At 45.4% G+C, this 16,726-nt stretch overlaps 1 protein-coding gene across 1 annotated transcript in view; it reads right to left on the bottom strand.

The window, feature by feature from the left end:
- LOC147101272 (SH3 and cysteine-rich domain-containing protein 2-like) overlaps positions 1-16,726 on the bottom strand; it is a 145,996-nt gene that overhangs the window by 46,349 nt on the left and 82,921 nt on the right. The window contains exons 3-4 of the mRNA XM_085966563.1: positions 4,841-4,938; positions 1,675-1,756 (exon numbers count right to left, since the gene is read on the bottom strand). Of these exons, the coding sequence (XP_085822689.1) occupies positions 1,675-1,756; positions 4,841-4,938 (180 nt within the window). The remainder of the gene's footprint in view (positions 1-1,674; positions 1,757-4,840; positions 4,939-16,726) is intronic.

Genomic DNA, 16,726 nt, shown 5'->3' with positions numbered 1-16,726 from the left:
GAACAACAAATATACTGGGAGAGAGTAACACGTGAAGGTCACTCTTCTGAAATTGGAAAGTGGTCTGGTGAAAGCGTAGCTTAAATCTGTTATTCTCCACCCCCCCCCCTTGTTTGTATAATAATCTCCCCACTAATACAGCTATCCCTCGTCTTGTTACTGCTGTGTACTTACGATCCCACCCAGTGATAGGTTTAAAAAAATATATATTCTAAAGTTCTGGACTGTTGTGATTGCTGTGTTATTAAAAGTGCTTGCGATATCAGAGATTGGGTGGGTTAAAGATTGACCTTTCACCTCTAGAATCTGTGCGGAGTCCAGCTGAGACTGCTAAAGATATTCACTGGGGTAGGTACAGAGAAACTGCCAGCTGTTTGGGTCCTCAGTGCATTGGCTTTGCAGCAGTCTCGACCCCAATCCCATAGGATAGGATCTCCCAGGCAAAGCTGCCCATGTTTATGTATTACCATAAAATCTGGCGCATAAGTCACGTTTGAGCACAAGTTTACATAAGTGAATGTGGGGGTGTGACTTATGCAGCGATGTGCAATCTCCAGCTGCTCATCCACCCAGGGGGTGATTTCCCCTTTTTCACTACTTGCATCAATAATTTTGATACAAATAACAGAGGAAAACTTGCCCCTTTCTCAGTGTGTACAAAGTGTGCACAATGAGTGTGAGCAGTTTTCTGCTGATTTGACACTAAACACCAAGACACACCACGAGCACATGAGGGAAATGCGGCTCAACACCTTATGCAGTTGGTAATACTCTTCCGATATCGTAGACATGTGGATCGTTGGAGTTGACTCAAGGAAGCTTTGTTCTACATCTAAACCATGCTGTAACTAACCTGGGAGCACTTAATGCTGGCAATGAGTGACGAAAACATTTTCTATTCCCCAGCACGGACATCCCTCACCTTGGTGAGCAGAAAAGTTCATTTAAAAAAGAAGCAGAGTTTCACTATCAATACCAGTGTCGGAAAACGTGTGTGTATGCTCACCAGATGTGGACAGGATGGGGCTTGGCTCATGACATTCCACCACAGCTGGCCAACACTCATCATCTCAGCCCACACATGAAGGATGGCCAATCAAGCGAAGCACTGGAGGGTCATTGGTGATCATGGAATTGTGATCCAGCAAAGAGAGGGGAAATTATATTTGGGGTAATTTTGACTGTGGGAGATATTGGATCAGCCGCCCACTCTACATCTCTCCCGATTTTCGTTCTCATTGAAGTCAATTTTGCCCATTTTACACTAAAGCCTAAAGTCAAAATTCTCCCCATTGGCTCTGCACCTCCCTGTATAAAGCCTTGGGCTCGATTGGTTACAGGCCAGGATTGGCAAAGACAGATCCGTTGCAAACCTTGTTGCCAGGAAAGGGTAGTTTGCTTGGGGAGAGATATAAAAAAATACGTTAGCAGTAATAATGCGAATAGCAATATTGACAATGTTGCAAGTTTCATTTCAGCAAAAAAAATCAGAAAGAAAAAGGGGGGCAAATAGGAAATATGAAGCCCTCAAGACAGGTTCCAGGATAGTCCTTCCAAAATATCAACCGTCTTCTCCTCACAGCATTTATCTGTTTAAGAAGATCCCAATATAGGCTGCGAAAATCATGTGAAATAAGATGGCTTGGATGCGTGTAATAAATGGTATTTACTCACCAATAGGCATGGCTTCCTTAACAAATCCATATTGTTCATGAATGAGAAGCGGAGAGCTGAAATTCCGACGGAATCCCATTGGCTTTCCATCATGACATGAAATAAGGAAGGAAGAGCATGGCAGTTAAGGTGGACAGTGATTATATAGGCATCTTAGGATTTTGAAGCTAACTGACTGATCGTACATGCTTCACATTGTTAGAGTCAGACAACTAGGAGATCCTGCATTAAAACCATCAAGTTTATCACCTTGCCTTGTATCGTCACATTTATGTTGCTTCCATGATCTCTCTGAACTGATGACTTAGTAAGCTGTTCGTAGGCCAATCTCTCCCAGTGGTAAAGTTCAACTTTGGTGGGGGAGCAAAATGGAAAACAGCGGTTCATTATACACCCCACCCGATTATCATTTCCATTCACTCCGAGAGAAAGGAAAATTGAGAGGGGCGTATAAAGGGCAGTGGGTCCATCACCAGCCATTTTGCACTGAAGGTGAATTTTACCCCCTACATGTTCAATATAGAGATCTATTGGGATTTCCTCTCACTGTATAGTGATCCATCACAATGGTAAGACTTCCAGAAAATGCCAACCTATTTCTTGGAATGAGAGCGGAGAGAGGAAACCTAATCCCTCTCGGAGAATCATTTCATTTATGTGTCCAATGTAGGACTTGGCCAATGGGACAGATCATTAGAGAAGTGGTGAGCAACATCATTTTGACCATGGCTTTGAACAAAGCTATAAATGATGACAATGCTACTTAAATTAATGTCCAAATTAATTTTTAAAAATCTGTGGCAAAACTCTTTTACTTAGTGGTTTAAAAAAATATTTTTTTATTGATTTGACCTCTGCATAACATTGCCAGTGTATCCATTTTGGAATCGGGTTTCCACACAGCTATGCTATTCCATCACATATCTGGTACAACAGCTCAGTAACCTGCACATTATTTAGTGTGGTTTGTAAATGACAAGGGAAAGCATTCCTTTAAGTTAAGGCCTGAAGTAGGTCTCATTTTATTTTGCACGTAGCACCTTTCAGATGCTGAATTCAGAAATTGGAACATTTAAACATTTGGCGTTTTAATGCAGTACCTATGCACACACATTCCCTACATTTCAACAGTGAGTACACGTCGAAAAGTACTTCATTGGCTGTAAAGTGCTTTGGGACGTCCGGTGGTCGTGAAAGGCACTATCGAAATGCAAGCCTTTCTTTTTTATAACCTTGAGCTGTTGGCGTAGAGCTTTATCCACCAGGAACCTATATTGGGTGTGGGAATTTAATGGGTGAAAAAAAATCTTGCTGACCTCCAAGCTCAAATCCCCAATATATGCTCCTGGTGAGTAGACCTCTATAACAGGAGTGCAAACTTGTATAAATTGCCCATAGAATGCCTGCACATACACACTATACACACTTAAAATACTGTCTAGAAATGCAGCTATCTATGATATACAGAAATGTTGCCCGTCTCTACACATTCAGGGGTAGTAGATCTTGACAATGTGAGATAGTGTAAAATGGGCAATAGCGAATTGGCAGCCCATTTCACATCTCTCCACATTTTAATTTCAATTTAAGTTCACGTTTTACACTATCGCACAAAGATCTACCCCACTGTCTATACATACAATAGATACACAAGTACCTACACACACACACACACACTACCTATAGCTATGATTTGTATATGTTAATATAGCCTATACAGATATGCAGTTACACACGTGTGCATTCCTGGCGCTTACATTTGCACATAGCTGACTGGAGCTAACCTAAATTGCTGGGAACTGACTTGTCCTTTCAGACCTACATTCCTTGATGCATGATGTTTGTGTTTCCCATCTACTTGGCTGGAAGCACTGTCACTGGGCACATTTGTTTTGTTGCCTTAAACAAGGTTGATCCACCTTAAAAGAGCACGCCAGTTTGTAACAGTTCTCGCTCATCTTTCACACCAGTCAAGTAAATCCCTTCTGCATTGCTGAGGAAATGATTAGGACCTACAAAAAGGTCAAAACTAATGTTCGTGTCGCTTTAAGTGGGGGAAAAAAGCCCATAATAAAAAGGGCTTACATAATGATGATTAGATGTGGCATGATTTATAAATGTCCCTGGGTAATACTGTATAATGATTACGACAGCATAGAGAGAAGCTACATCTCATACATTACATGAGATACCAACAGGCAACAATTGGTCTTGGCACAGACAGAGTCGGCTGACTGTAATCTCTTCTGTTTTTTCATTGGATCTGTACTAATCTATCATAACCGTATTTACCTACCTGCGAGAAGATTTGTTGAGCTAAATTTGCTGTCATGTACTTGGCTGACTATTGGGTGACACATTTCTGCTATTAGTCATGCAGTAGATTTGCGACAGATATAATTAATACCCTGATTTACAAGGTTCCTTGTTCATATTTCATACTTCGAATGGCATAATGTGATTAAAGTAGTTGGTTAATTATATTAATATTTACTGCAGGTAGTGACAGCAATATCTCATGAACACATACATTAAACTAATTCCTTTACCATTCATGTCACTTAACTCAAATACTTTCCAATTTTGACAACACATAACTATGCCCTAATAGAAGCCGGTTTTACTTGTTGTTAACAAAATGTTAATCTGGCTCCTTAAGGAAAGGAAGGGTAGCGCTGGAGAGTAAAACACGCTCTCACTTTTGAGGTTGAGCACCTAGCCCTCCTTGGTCAGTTGCCGAGTAAAGCTCTGAAGCAACATTCACTAAAAAAAAACCCAGATCTGGTCATTATCACATTACTGTTTGTGGGAGCTTGCTGTGCGCAAATTGACTACCATGTTTCTTACATCACAATAGTGACTGCACTTCAACAGTACTTCACTGGCTGTAGCGTGCCTTGCTATCCTGAGTTCATGAAAGGCGCTATATAAATACAAGTTCGTTCATTCCCTCAAAACACAGAAGGGGATACATTCCCCTCCATATATTATATATAAATTCTCTATGGTTATGACAACAAAAAGCAACATGCAAATCTTTTTAAAAGACTGACATTTTTCCTGTGTGAGGTCCTGAAGTTTTAAAACAACAGATTTGCAGCAACTGCCCCTTGACTTAGTTGGATGATTCAGCAGCAACTTAAATGAGCCCTTGAACACGACTCACCAGTTTTCCGATACACTGCTGCTGAAATGCATCCTCTCCGCACTGCGGGTGAGCATTGATTTTACAGAGTTTGCATCGCCATCCTCGTTTAGAATACCCTGAAAACACAAAACAGCAAAATAAACAATACTGTTGGCCGCCCCGTGCGTCGTCTCGTGCTACACTCTAACCCTGCAACCGCTTGGCTGCCTTGTGTCTCTACTCACACCCTCCACTCTTCAATCTCTGCTTTACTTTCCATCTCTCCTGCTCGCCACTCCCATCTATCTCTATTACCAGTCATAGATCCTTCAGCCTTACCACCCCGAGCACTTGTAAATTCTCTTCCCTAATCTTTCTAATTTTCCTTAACTATAAATGGTAGGTCACGGAGAAGTGCAGAAGATCAGAGGGACCTTGGAGTGTGTTAGATCCGTGATTCTGAGAGTATGCTGTTTTTCAATAACCACACGGATGCTGTAACTTAACGATAAACAGGTATTTACTGGAGGAGGGTAGTCTCAAGACTGGGGGTACAGAGGCATGCGTATGGCTTATATACAGGTGTGGTCACTGCCGGTACTACAGTATACAGGAGCTGTAAAAGTAGTTCTGTCTTAAAGGCACATACACTACAATTCCTCCCCTTTTAGATTAGTAGTACCCCTAATATTCAAATAACAATTAACATTTTAACATGTACATTAAACAACAAAAGTCCATTTATAGATTCAGTCTTTGGGGCGGCTTCCTGACCCTTTCAGGATAGCGCCTTTCCTGAGGTTCTTGTTCTTGGTGCAGAGGCGATTCTGACCCCTTTTCATCGGGTAGTTCATCGGGTTCCACTGCTACTGGTTCTGAGGTAGATGCTACCGGTATGTCGGGTTCATCCCCAGGTACTCGAGACATGGGGTTGACGCGTTCCTGTGACGCTAAGATCTGATCGACGTGGCATCTCACAATGTTCTCCCCGACATCCACTGTGTACATTAATGGCCCCTGCCTTGTGCATATCGTTCCGGGTTGCCATTTCTCTGTTCGATAGTCACGGGCCAAGACTGGTTGTCCTACACTGAAGCTCCTTGTCGGCTTCTCATTGATGTGCTGGAATTGTTTGTCCTCAACATTTCTTTGCACATTTGGTCTGAGCAAGTTCAGACGAGATCTCAACCTTCGGTTAAAGAACATCATGGCCGGGGTCTGGTTGGTAACTGTATGTGTCGCGTTTCGGTAGGCTAATAAGAAATTCTCCATCTTATGCTGTAGTGGAATTTCATCGTCGCACATGGCCTTTATCGTCTTCTTAAAGGTTTGTACGAACCTCTCAGCCAATCCATTTGTGGCTGGATGATACGGGGCGGATGTGTAATGCCTTACCCCATTCCTTCTCATAAATTTTTGAAACTCTTCGGACACAAACTGTGGTCCATTATCAGAGCAAATCTGCTCTGGCAAACCGTTTCTGGCAAATATGGTCCATAGGACTGCAATCATTTTCTCTGTAGTGGTTGAGGACATTTTTATCACCTCAGGCCACTTCGAATGAGCATCCACTGCTATTAAGAACATTGAGTCCATGAATGGACCAGCGAAATCAATATGCACCCGTTGCCATGGAGCAGAGGGCCACTCCCATGGGTGTAGAGGGGCATGTGGTGGTGCATTTTGGACCTTCTGGCATCCTAAGCAGCTCTTAGTTAGGTCTTCGATTTGTTGATCGATTCCCGGCCACCACACATAAGCCCTAGCAAGGCTTTTCGTTTTCACTCCCCCCAGATGACCTTCATGTAGCTCATTTAGCACTCTCTCCCTTAACTTGGGTGGAATCACCACTCTGGATCCACACATCACTGTCCCCTGGCATACTGACAGCTGTTCTCTTCTGGATGAGAATGCTGGCAACAGTGAGTCGCCATGTGTTGGCCATCCCCTCACCGTCAAATCATATACCCGAGACAGCGTCGGATCATTGCGGGTCTCCTTCTCTATATCCGCGTTCGTTACTGGCAATCGTTCAATTATTGACGAATAAAATATCTCGATAGGGTCCACTGCTGGTGCTTCCTCCATAGTAGGCAGTGGCAGGCGCGATAGCCCATCAGCGTTCCCATGCCGTTTCGTGCCTTTATATTCTATTTCATATTGATTCGCCCCTAGAAACAGGGACCATCTTTGTAACCGTTGTGCAGTCATCACTGGAACGCCCTTCTTAGGATTAAAGATGGAGACAAGTGGTTGGTGGTCAGTCAGCAAGGTGAACTTCTGCCCATGCAGATAGTGGTTGAATTTTTTTACTCCCCATACTAGGCTGAGGGCCTCCCTGTCAATCTGGGCGTAGTTGCGCTCGGCTGAGGTTAGTGACCGAGACGCAAAGGCTACTGGCCTCTCCAACCTGTCTGGGAATTTGTGCGACAGCACCGCTCCAATACCATAGGGTGATGCATCACATGCCAAACGAATTGGTAGTGCTGGGTTGAAATGGGCCAACACCTCTTTTGATGTGATCAATTCTTTACACTTCTGGAAAGCTCGTCTACGTTCGTCATCCCACTTCCATGGTACCCCTGTTTGCAGTAGGGTGTTCAGTGGGTGTAATACCGTGGACAAATTTGGTAAGAACTTGTGGTAGTAGTTTACCAGCCCGAGGAACGACCTCAGTTGTGACACATTTTCCGGTGCTGGAGCCTTGACTACTGCCTCAATCTTTTCAGGGGACTTATGTAACCCCTCTTCATCGATGACGTGGCCACAATACGAGATCGGTTTCTGGAAAAACTCGCACTTGTGGCGATTAGCTCGTAGCCCATACTCCTTTAATCTGGTGAGCACCTTCTCCAAGTTGGCGAGGTGATCACTGTCATTTTCGCCCATGACCAAGATTTCGTCCAAATAACACTGGGTCCCTGAAATCCCTTGCAGGACTTGATCCATTGCCCTTTGCCAGATAGCCGGAGCCGAGGCTACCCCGAACACCAGCCGGTTGTATTGATAGAGACCTTTATGAGTGTTAATCGTAAGGTATTGTTTCGAAGCTTCTTCTACCTCCATTTGCAAGTACGCCTGGGCTAGATAAATTTTGGTGAAGCGTTTACCTCCAGATAGCGAGGCGAAAATATCCTCAATTCGTGGAAGCGGATATTGTACCGTGTGAAGGACTGGGTTCACTGTCACCTTAAAATCCCCACAGATGCGGACCTTCTTTGGTTCCCCAGGCGTATTACTCAATGACCTCTTCATTACAGGAACGATGGGTGTAGCCCACTTGCTCCAGTCCACCTTGGACAGTACTCCTGAACGTTCCAACCCTTCCAGCTCTGCTTTGGCAGCTGGTCTGATCGCATAAGGCACTGGTCTGGCCTTAAGAAACTTTGGGCTTGCATTTTCCTCTATTTTAATCATTGCTGTTATGCCTTTTAGTGTTCCTAGTCCCTCCTGGAACAGTTCTTTTGCATCAATTAGCATTTTTGACAGTCGTCCAGGTATGACGTCGTCATCCTTTTTGGCCTCAACCTTCAGTGCCTGTATGGAATGCCAATCTAATTGTATCTTCCGGATCCATTCACGTCCTAGCAGTGGTGGTCCTCCATCTGGCAATACATATATATCCATTTTAGGTATTTCCTGGCCTTTATATATCACTTTCACCCTTATTTTTCCTTTGGGGTAGACTTTTTGCCCCGTATACATCTTCAAGACAATCTCTGTAGCTTTCAAGGGTATATGTGAAAATAGCCGCTTGTAGTCCCTTTGGTTTATGACTGTTAGGGCTGATCCTGTGTCCAATTCCATTTTCACTTGGACTCCGTCTATCTTGAGTGTAACCCAGATAGTCTGGTGATCCTCCATTTTGGTTACATTATGTAGTTTCAGACAACCCAGCTCCTTGCTTCCGGAGTCTGTGTCACTTTTCTGTTCGTCTGAACCACTGTCCATCACCTGGTGTACCTTTTTGTACTTCTCCTGTGGAGATTTCTTACTGTTGGTTTTCTTCCCAGACCTGCAGACTCTTGCTATGTGTCCTGCTTTCCCACACTGTCTGCACACTTGGTCCTTGAACCAACAATCTTTCTGGTCATGTGTTGTTCTGCCACAGCGATAGCACTTCCCTGTTCCATAGGACATTTCATTGGTGCCATATTCTTGCGGTCTCCGTTGTATCTCTGCAGCTCCCCTTGCGGCTGCTTCGTGTGATACTGCCATACTGAAAGCCTTGTCCAGCGTAAGATCCTTTTCTGATAGAAGCCGTTTCTGGGTTCCTTCACTTTGTAGCCCACACACAAACTTGTCCCTTAACGTATCTGCTAGTCCCGCTCCAAACTGGCAGTGTTTCGATAGCTTGCGCAGTTCCGTTAGGTACTCAGCATTGCTTTCGTCTTTGTGTTGGTTCCTTTTATGGAACTTAAATCGTTCTGCTATCAGCAGCGGTGTGGGGTTTAAGTGGTCCTGTAGGATTTCTACTATGCTTTCGAAATTCTTGTTCACCGACTTCTCTGGGGTTATTAGATTTCGCAGTAACCCATAAGTTTTTGCACCCATGGAATTTAACAAAACCAGTGCTTTACTAGCATCTGGCACTTCATTAGCCCTGCAGTACACCTCAATACTTTCCACATATGTCGCCCAATCTTCGACTTCATTGTCGAACGTAGAGATACTGCCACTCTTCGGCATCCCTGGGTGTGATTTACTGTCAAAAATGGCGTCTCCCGCGCTTCCCCTTCTTCTCCGCTGGCACAAAATGGTGCCTCCCGCGCTTTCCTTCCTTCCCGCGCTCACCCTTCTTCTCCGCTGCGGCTTCTAAAAATGGCGTCTCTCGCGCTCTTCCTTCTTCTCCGCGGCTCAATGGCGTCTCCCGCGCTCTCCCTTCTTCTCCCCGCGGACACTGTTCAGCCCTTGAGCCCTGGCTGTGCTCTGCGAGTTCTTTTTTTTTTTCTTGACGCCGCTCGGTCCTGAACCCGGCTGTTGCTTTACCCTCTCTCTCTCCGGTTTGTTTTTTTTTCTCGACGCCGCTCGGTTTTCAACCCCCGGCTGCGCCCTGTGCGCTTCACCCTCTGTCTTACCCCGTCGACGCTGCTCGGCTTTCTCTCCGCCGTCGGTCGGCTCCAGCCGCCGCTGTCCGGGAAGGGTCTGCACTGGACCTGTCGTCAGTCTCTTGCTGATCGTCGTGGCTGGGGAACCAAGCCCGGCTCTCCACAGCCTCCCCTGCGATGTTCACTCTCTGCCGGACAACTGGGCGGTTGCTCGTGGTCGACGCCCGTGTTCCTGGCCTTGACTTTTTTTTTTTTGTTACACCGCCCTCGAAGGGAAATGCAGAGTTGCAGGTAGATTCGAATCGACACTCGTTGCCACTGTTAGATCCGTGATTCTGAGAGTATGCTGTTTTTCAATAACCACACGGATGCTGTAACTTAACGATAAACAGGTATTTACTGGAGGAGGGTAGTCTCAAGACTGGGGGTACAGGGGCATGCGCAAGGCTTATATACAGGTGTGGTCACTGCCGGTACTACAGTATACAGGAGCTGTAAAAGTAGTTCTGTCTTAAAGGCACATACACTAAAGAGTGCATGTCCACAGACCCCTGAAGGTAGCAGGACAGGTGGTTAAGAAGGCATACGGGATAATTGCCTTTATTAGCCGAGGCATAGAAGACAAGAGCAGGGAGGTTATGCTTGAACTGTATAAAACACTAGTTAGGCCGCAGCTAGAGTACTGCGTGCAGTTCTGGTCACCACATTACAGGAAGGATGTGATTGCACTAGAGGGGATTTACGAGGATGTTGCCTGGACTGGGGAATTTTAGCTATGAGGAAAGATTGGATAGGCTGGGGTTGTTTTCTTTGGAACAGAGGAGGCTGGGGGGAGACCTAATTGAGGTGTATAAAATTAAGAGGGCCCTAGATAGAGTGGATAGGAAGGACCTATTTCCCTTAGTAGAAGGGTCAATAACCAGGGGACATAGATTTAAAGTAATTAGTCGGAGGTTTAGAGGGGAGTTCAGGAGAGATTTTTTCACCCAGAGGGTGGTGGGGGTCTGGAACTCACTGCCTGAAAGGGTGGTAGAGGAAGAAACCCTCATCACATTTAAAAAGTATTTGGATATGCACTTGAAGTGCTGTAACCTACAGGCTACGGACCAAGTGCTGGAAAGTGGGATTAGGGTGGATAGCGGGATTAGGGTGGAGAGCTCTTTGTCGGCCGGTGCGGACAAGATGGGCTGAATGGCCTCCTTCTGTGCTGTGAATTTCTATGATTCTACTTCCTGCAGCTCTCCTCAGTGTCAAAAGTCTCCTTTAAATCTACTTCTTTGGCCATGAAGCCTAACTCACCTCCTTCTTCCTGCTTGGCTCTGAACCCCTCTTCCCCCCACCGCCCCACTTTGTGAATCATTTTGGCACATTTTATGTTATATTAGTGTTGCTTTATCGGGGCAAGTTGTTGCGGTTGAAAGGCTGCTGTAGTTCTGCCCCATTGATTGATTCATTGATGTGGGAAATTTCAATTTCAATTCAAAATTACCTGAATTCCGGTGTAATATTTAGCTCATGAAAGCCTTTTGCAAGCCTGGTCCAATGATTGTAAAACTCATTAAAACCCAGCCTCGCATCCCCTACGTGTGATAATAATACTACTGAGGTTATCACCTTTTGTCAAGTTCAAACTGAACAGGGCCAGGACAAGGCGAGAAGCTCTAGATTGAACTCGGACGTGTTCACAAGACCAGTTAGAATTAAAAAATAAAGTCCTTCAGGATTATTTGATCTCATCCTTCTAAAATACCAGCATGACTCCTCTTCCCATTAAAACTTATAACTGTTTCGTAAACGAATCCAGTGTCCTGTCTTGCTTCACTGGTCTAACAGAAAACATTGTTTCCAGTCATGTCTCAGTAATCTCTCCTCTTTTCAAGGCTGAAGCTTAGCGAGTCGTTCCTGATGGCTCGGGATCAGGGATCAGTTGCTCGCCTCTGCACCGTTTTAGGGTCCATGTGATAACCAGAGCGGTGTCCAGTACTCCAGGCTGATCAGGGCCTTGTGTGGCTTCAGCATGAGCTCAGGGGATGGAGCCTAGCATCCTGTATGCTTTGTTTGTTGCTGCCTCTCACTGTTTGGGTACAGTGAATGGATTAACTGAAAGCAGAGGTAGAAAGTTTAATGCGTCCCAATCGGCGGGAAAGGAGCAGTTAAATCGGAGCGGTTCCATTTTCCACTCCGTTCCCTCCGATTCCCCCATTTTAACGCTTGCTGATTTTGACAGCGGATGAAACTACCACATTCAAATAAGGCCCAGAGGTTAAAATCCTCCGATGATGTCGCGCAGATCACACGCTCCAGCTAGCTTTCCTCCGGGAGTTAAAATCAGCCCTTGGGTATCTTTCAATTTCCCCCTTGCCAAGTCCCATTGCAGTGCATCGGTCTCCTATACTGCAATGCTTTGCATTGTTTGGATTGAAGATCGTTCGTTATTGATTAGCTCAAATTAAATCCTGCTCGAGCTTTGTAAGATCTTGGCTGCCTTGCTGGAGTCCACAGAATGCACTACCTTGGTGTCATCTATGAATTTAGGCTGCTTTTCCGGATCATTTACATGGAAAAGAGAAGGCTGGCAGGTGATCTGATGGAGGTTTTTAAGATTATGAAATGGTTCGATAGGGTGGATAGAGGGAAAATGTTTCCACTTGTGGGTAAGACCACAACTAGGGGGCATAAATATAAGATAGTCACTAATAAATCTAATAGGGAATTCAGGAGAAATTTCCTTACCCAGAGAGTGGTTAGAATTTTTGGAAGTCTAGATACAATGTGAGCTCACCTCCTCAAAATGATTTGTGAGTTTGAGAGTGAAACATCCCCCACATCTGATCTGCTGATTATCATTTATTGGGTTATTTTCATACAGATACTCTTCCATTCTGTTTGATTGTAGAGGTAGTGCCAATGTGCGTGTAGCGGGCAGATATGGTTCTGTTGCCCTTCATGAATATGAAAAGTACGTTGTGTTGTTTTCTTTGCTGTTGATTAAATTTCAGCGACTTGTGGCATCCAGTTACCATGTCAGAAATTTCCAGACATCCCACTTGAATACTGGGCTGTCTAGTCCAAAACCAGATCAGCAGCAACCTTAAATGATGAACTCTTCTAGATCTTTCCTTGCCCAAACAAACAAAAATAAGTTTTTTTTTTAAATGAAGATAATTCTCTTTTGTAACGGAAATCAGTTGCAACAACAACATTTATTGATATTTTTCCAGGAAGTATAGGCCCAGCACAGAATTCACTATAGATTCCCAGGCCGTGGTTATCTATCTAATCATTGTTTTGCGTATCTGTAGGTCTGTCGTGTGTGTGAGGTAATGTCTCAGCTTTCCAATTAATCCGACAGGGGAGCAGTGCTGAGGGACGACGACAGACGTGGGAGATGCAACCAATGGGAATGAGCATGGCAATTACCAAGAGAAACCTCAGGCCACCATCTAATCCCCACCCTCCGCCGCAAGAACCTACCGGCAACTGAGGCTTTAGACAGGAACAACATTGATTCCAAAATTCTTTCAAATTAAAAGAACTATTGTTCAGGTCAGTGGGATTTTAAAGCAAAATTTCTGCGGCAATCCTATTGATTAGTAGGCCGAATTACAGAGAGCTCGGCCTGCAGCAGCCTGGGACTCCATTTATCACAAACCCCCCTAAAGGAAGATGGAACTGGCGAGGCTTTTAGTGCCAAGATTTATTTATGCATTTACTTCACTGAGGCCGCAAATTTAATTCTGGAGGCGAGACAGCTGGTTTCCGGGTTCCAGTCCCGCCCCCAGCTGCAGCCGCTCTGCAGATGTGATTTTCCCTCGATTGGCCTTGCTGCGCCCACCCTGCGGGCTTACCGGCCAATTAACAGGAAGCGGGTCTGATGATCTCATTTGATGACGCATCATCTGCCAGTTTCCTTAAAGGGACCATGCACAATTTTATTTTGACAGTTGATCCGTCAGTGTTTGACAGGATTGAGGTGCTGCAAACACCGACGAGCACTACACAAAGGTGAACGCTTGCACCCAGGCTCTCCAATGACTCCCTCCATATGCTTATGGAGGGAGTCATGGTACGTAGGGAGGTTCTCTTCCCTTCCAAGGGCGGAAGAGACCCTCCCAGGACACCAACTTACCTTGCACCTCCACCCAACCCTCTATCTACTTTATCACTTCCCCATCTCACTAGCCATCCCTCACACGCACCCTCATTCTACTGCAAGCATACCAACTAACAAGACACAAGGGTGGGCACTTGAGAGGTTTAGCCAATGTCCATGTGAAGTTTCTGATAATGTGTTGTCATACAGTGAAATATCTTTTTCCAAAAGTGCCCCTTATTGGACAGATCTGAGCGCACATTGAGAAGTGTCTTACTGAATTCCAGTGACTGTTCAGTCATAACTTCCACCCCCCCCCACCCCGCTATAGTGATGTGTGTGCATGGAATGGCTTGGACATTAAAGGGATGCTTCATGGTGCTGGTATGGGATGGTGACAACCTGGCACATCATGTGACAGCCAGGGTTTACAGCATCAAGTGAAGAAAATCTGGCCATGGTGATGCCATCGCTGGCCTCCCAGCCAGCAATTTTGTCAGGGGCTGATGCCCTGTGTTCAGTGCAGCATCAAGTGATGGTGGCGAGGGTTGGTGATGTTGTTGTTGGGGCTGATCGTGGAAGGATTCAGAGGACCAAGGTCTGATTGTTTCATTGGCTCTGATGTTGCTGCAATAGATGGCAGCTGCAGGTGAGATGACAGAAGCGATCTGTCAATGGTGAGAGAGGTTCTCCCAATGAGGTGGCACTGGACATAAAGTTGGATTTAAAAATTTGTAAGCTAAAGAAATCTCTATATGTATTAAAAATGCAGTAATCAACAGTGAAACTCACCATCTGCAACATGGCATCCTTGACACCACTTCTGCAGCTGTCAGTCTTTCACAAACATCAGACCAGACTCAAAACACGCCAGGTTGAGCCGGCGTGTTCCCCGAACAGCGGGTAACCAGTGGGGAAGAAGGTAAAATTACAAGTAAGCCTCAAAATCCTCTTAAATTGCCTCTTAACAAGCCCTTAAGTACCAGAACTGTGTCCCCCGCTGTTTGGTGTCGGGTCAGTTCTCCACTGACAGACCAGACACCTGGAAGACTCGCGTGGAGGCGGGTTGTTTGCGATTTTGACAGCAGTCCCACCTCCAAACCTGCCCCCTAAGCGCAATTAAATTCGCGGCCCAAGTGTCTGTGCTTCTGCATCCCCCCACACCAAGTCCTGCCAGATTCATGCTGTAATTTTCAGCTCTTGTGTAATGCAATGGGTAATTTTAAAATTCTGAAAGTTATCGATAAAGTCCTGGCTACCCAGATTAAAGCAAGTTCTGCCATGTATTTTTGGTGGTGGGCAAGACTCCCCCTTTATTGAGGAATTTTCTCCCTTTCTATTCTTGGTCGCTGCTCATTATGGACCTTCTCTGGTCAGGTGCAGAGTGTCGATGTACTCTCAGGCTTCTGTCAGTACTGTTTGAAATCGGAGGTGGGCGAGAGCCTCTCTCTGACCTTTCCTAGTCTTGACCTGCTGCATCCTTGTAGGGGTCGATTTGTTGGCCCACCATTTCAGTGGCAAAGATCCCCGTGATCATTTAAATTATGCAGACAAGCTGCGGTACATGAGCGAGTGCTCCTCCCATCTCCACATTCAGGTAAGTATCATCATAGAAATTTACAGTCAGAAGTAGGCCATTTGGCCCATCTTTTCCGTGCCAGCCCGCAAGGAGCTATCCACTCTAATACCGCTACCAGTGCAGGGATGCAACAGGTCAAGACTAGGGAAGGTCAGAGAGAGACTCTTGCCCACCTCCGGTTTCAAACAGCATTGACGGCAGCCTGAGAGTACATCGACACTCTCCACCTGACCAGAGAAGGTCCATACTGAGCAGTGACCAAGACCAATACTTTTAAAAAATAAAAATTTACCTTTTTGGTGATGGCCTCTAGAGGTCCCTTTAAGGACTACAGGTTAAGCCGCAGGTAGACATGGTTATCCTGGATTCAGCTTGCTCGGTCCCAGATACGTTCAAGGCAGCCCAATTTCCGGCAGGGGGCCTCAAACACGCGCTAGGTCCCTTATTTTTATATGCAAAGGGCTAATGCCTCGTTCAGGCGCATGCCCTGGATGTCTATGTTGGAGTCTTTACCAACATGGTGGGCAGTGCACTTCTGCCACGGAATATGTGTGTGCACACTGCCCACCATATTGGCTGCTTAAGCGTCTGTTATTCGCCTATAAAGAGGGTTATATAAAAAGGGTCAATGAGTTTTTAGGGCGGCTGAATGGATAGCGCCAGTTTTACACTCATCCAAAGTCAAAATTATCCCCAATGACTTCTGGAGAGGAGGAGAGAACACTGGAAGAAAGGTTGGCCCAGTGTTACTGCTGTGGCACTGGATGTCACTAGCCCATGTAGTGAATACTATAGAGAAAACCGGCGTACAGCCTCGCTCAGCGGGATTGCGGGTTGGAGAATTGGGCGCACAGATCAGCGCGGCTGATTCACAGGGCTGCTGAATATTGTGCCCAGTTCTCCAATCTGTACTCCTACCAAGCAAGGCTCTGCTCACTGCGCGTTTCCTCACTCAATGTGCCCTTGTGCCACATCCTATTTAGAAAACATAACCACGCACGCCTTGGGGCAGAACATCATTCTTTCTTCACTTTGACTCGGAGTGCTATAACAAACATTGGACATGGAAGCCTAAAAGAAATTGCAGAACTAATCTGTTATCCTGGTGGCTCTGAAAGCGAAACCGACAACCACTTGCATTTATATAGCGCCTCTAATGTAGTAAAACATCCTATGGCACTTCACAGGAGCAGTGTCATAATCTG

This window comes from Somniosus microcephalus, chromosome 24 (genome assembly GCF_052327205.1).
Source record: "Somniosus microcephalus isolate GS21.2 chromosome 24, FLI_Smic_1.0, whole genome shotgun sequence".
Taxonomy (NCBI): Eukaryota; Metazoa; Chordata; class Chondrichthyes; order Squaliformes; family Somniosidae; genus Somniosus; species Somniosus microcephalus.
This window is presented reverse-complemented; position numbering and strand designations above follow the sequence as displayed.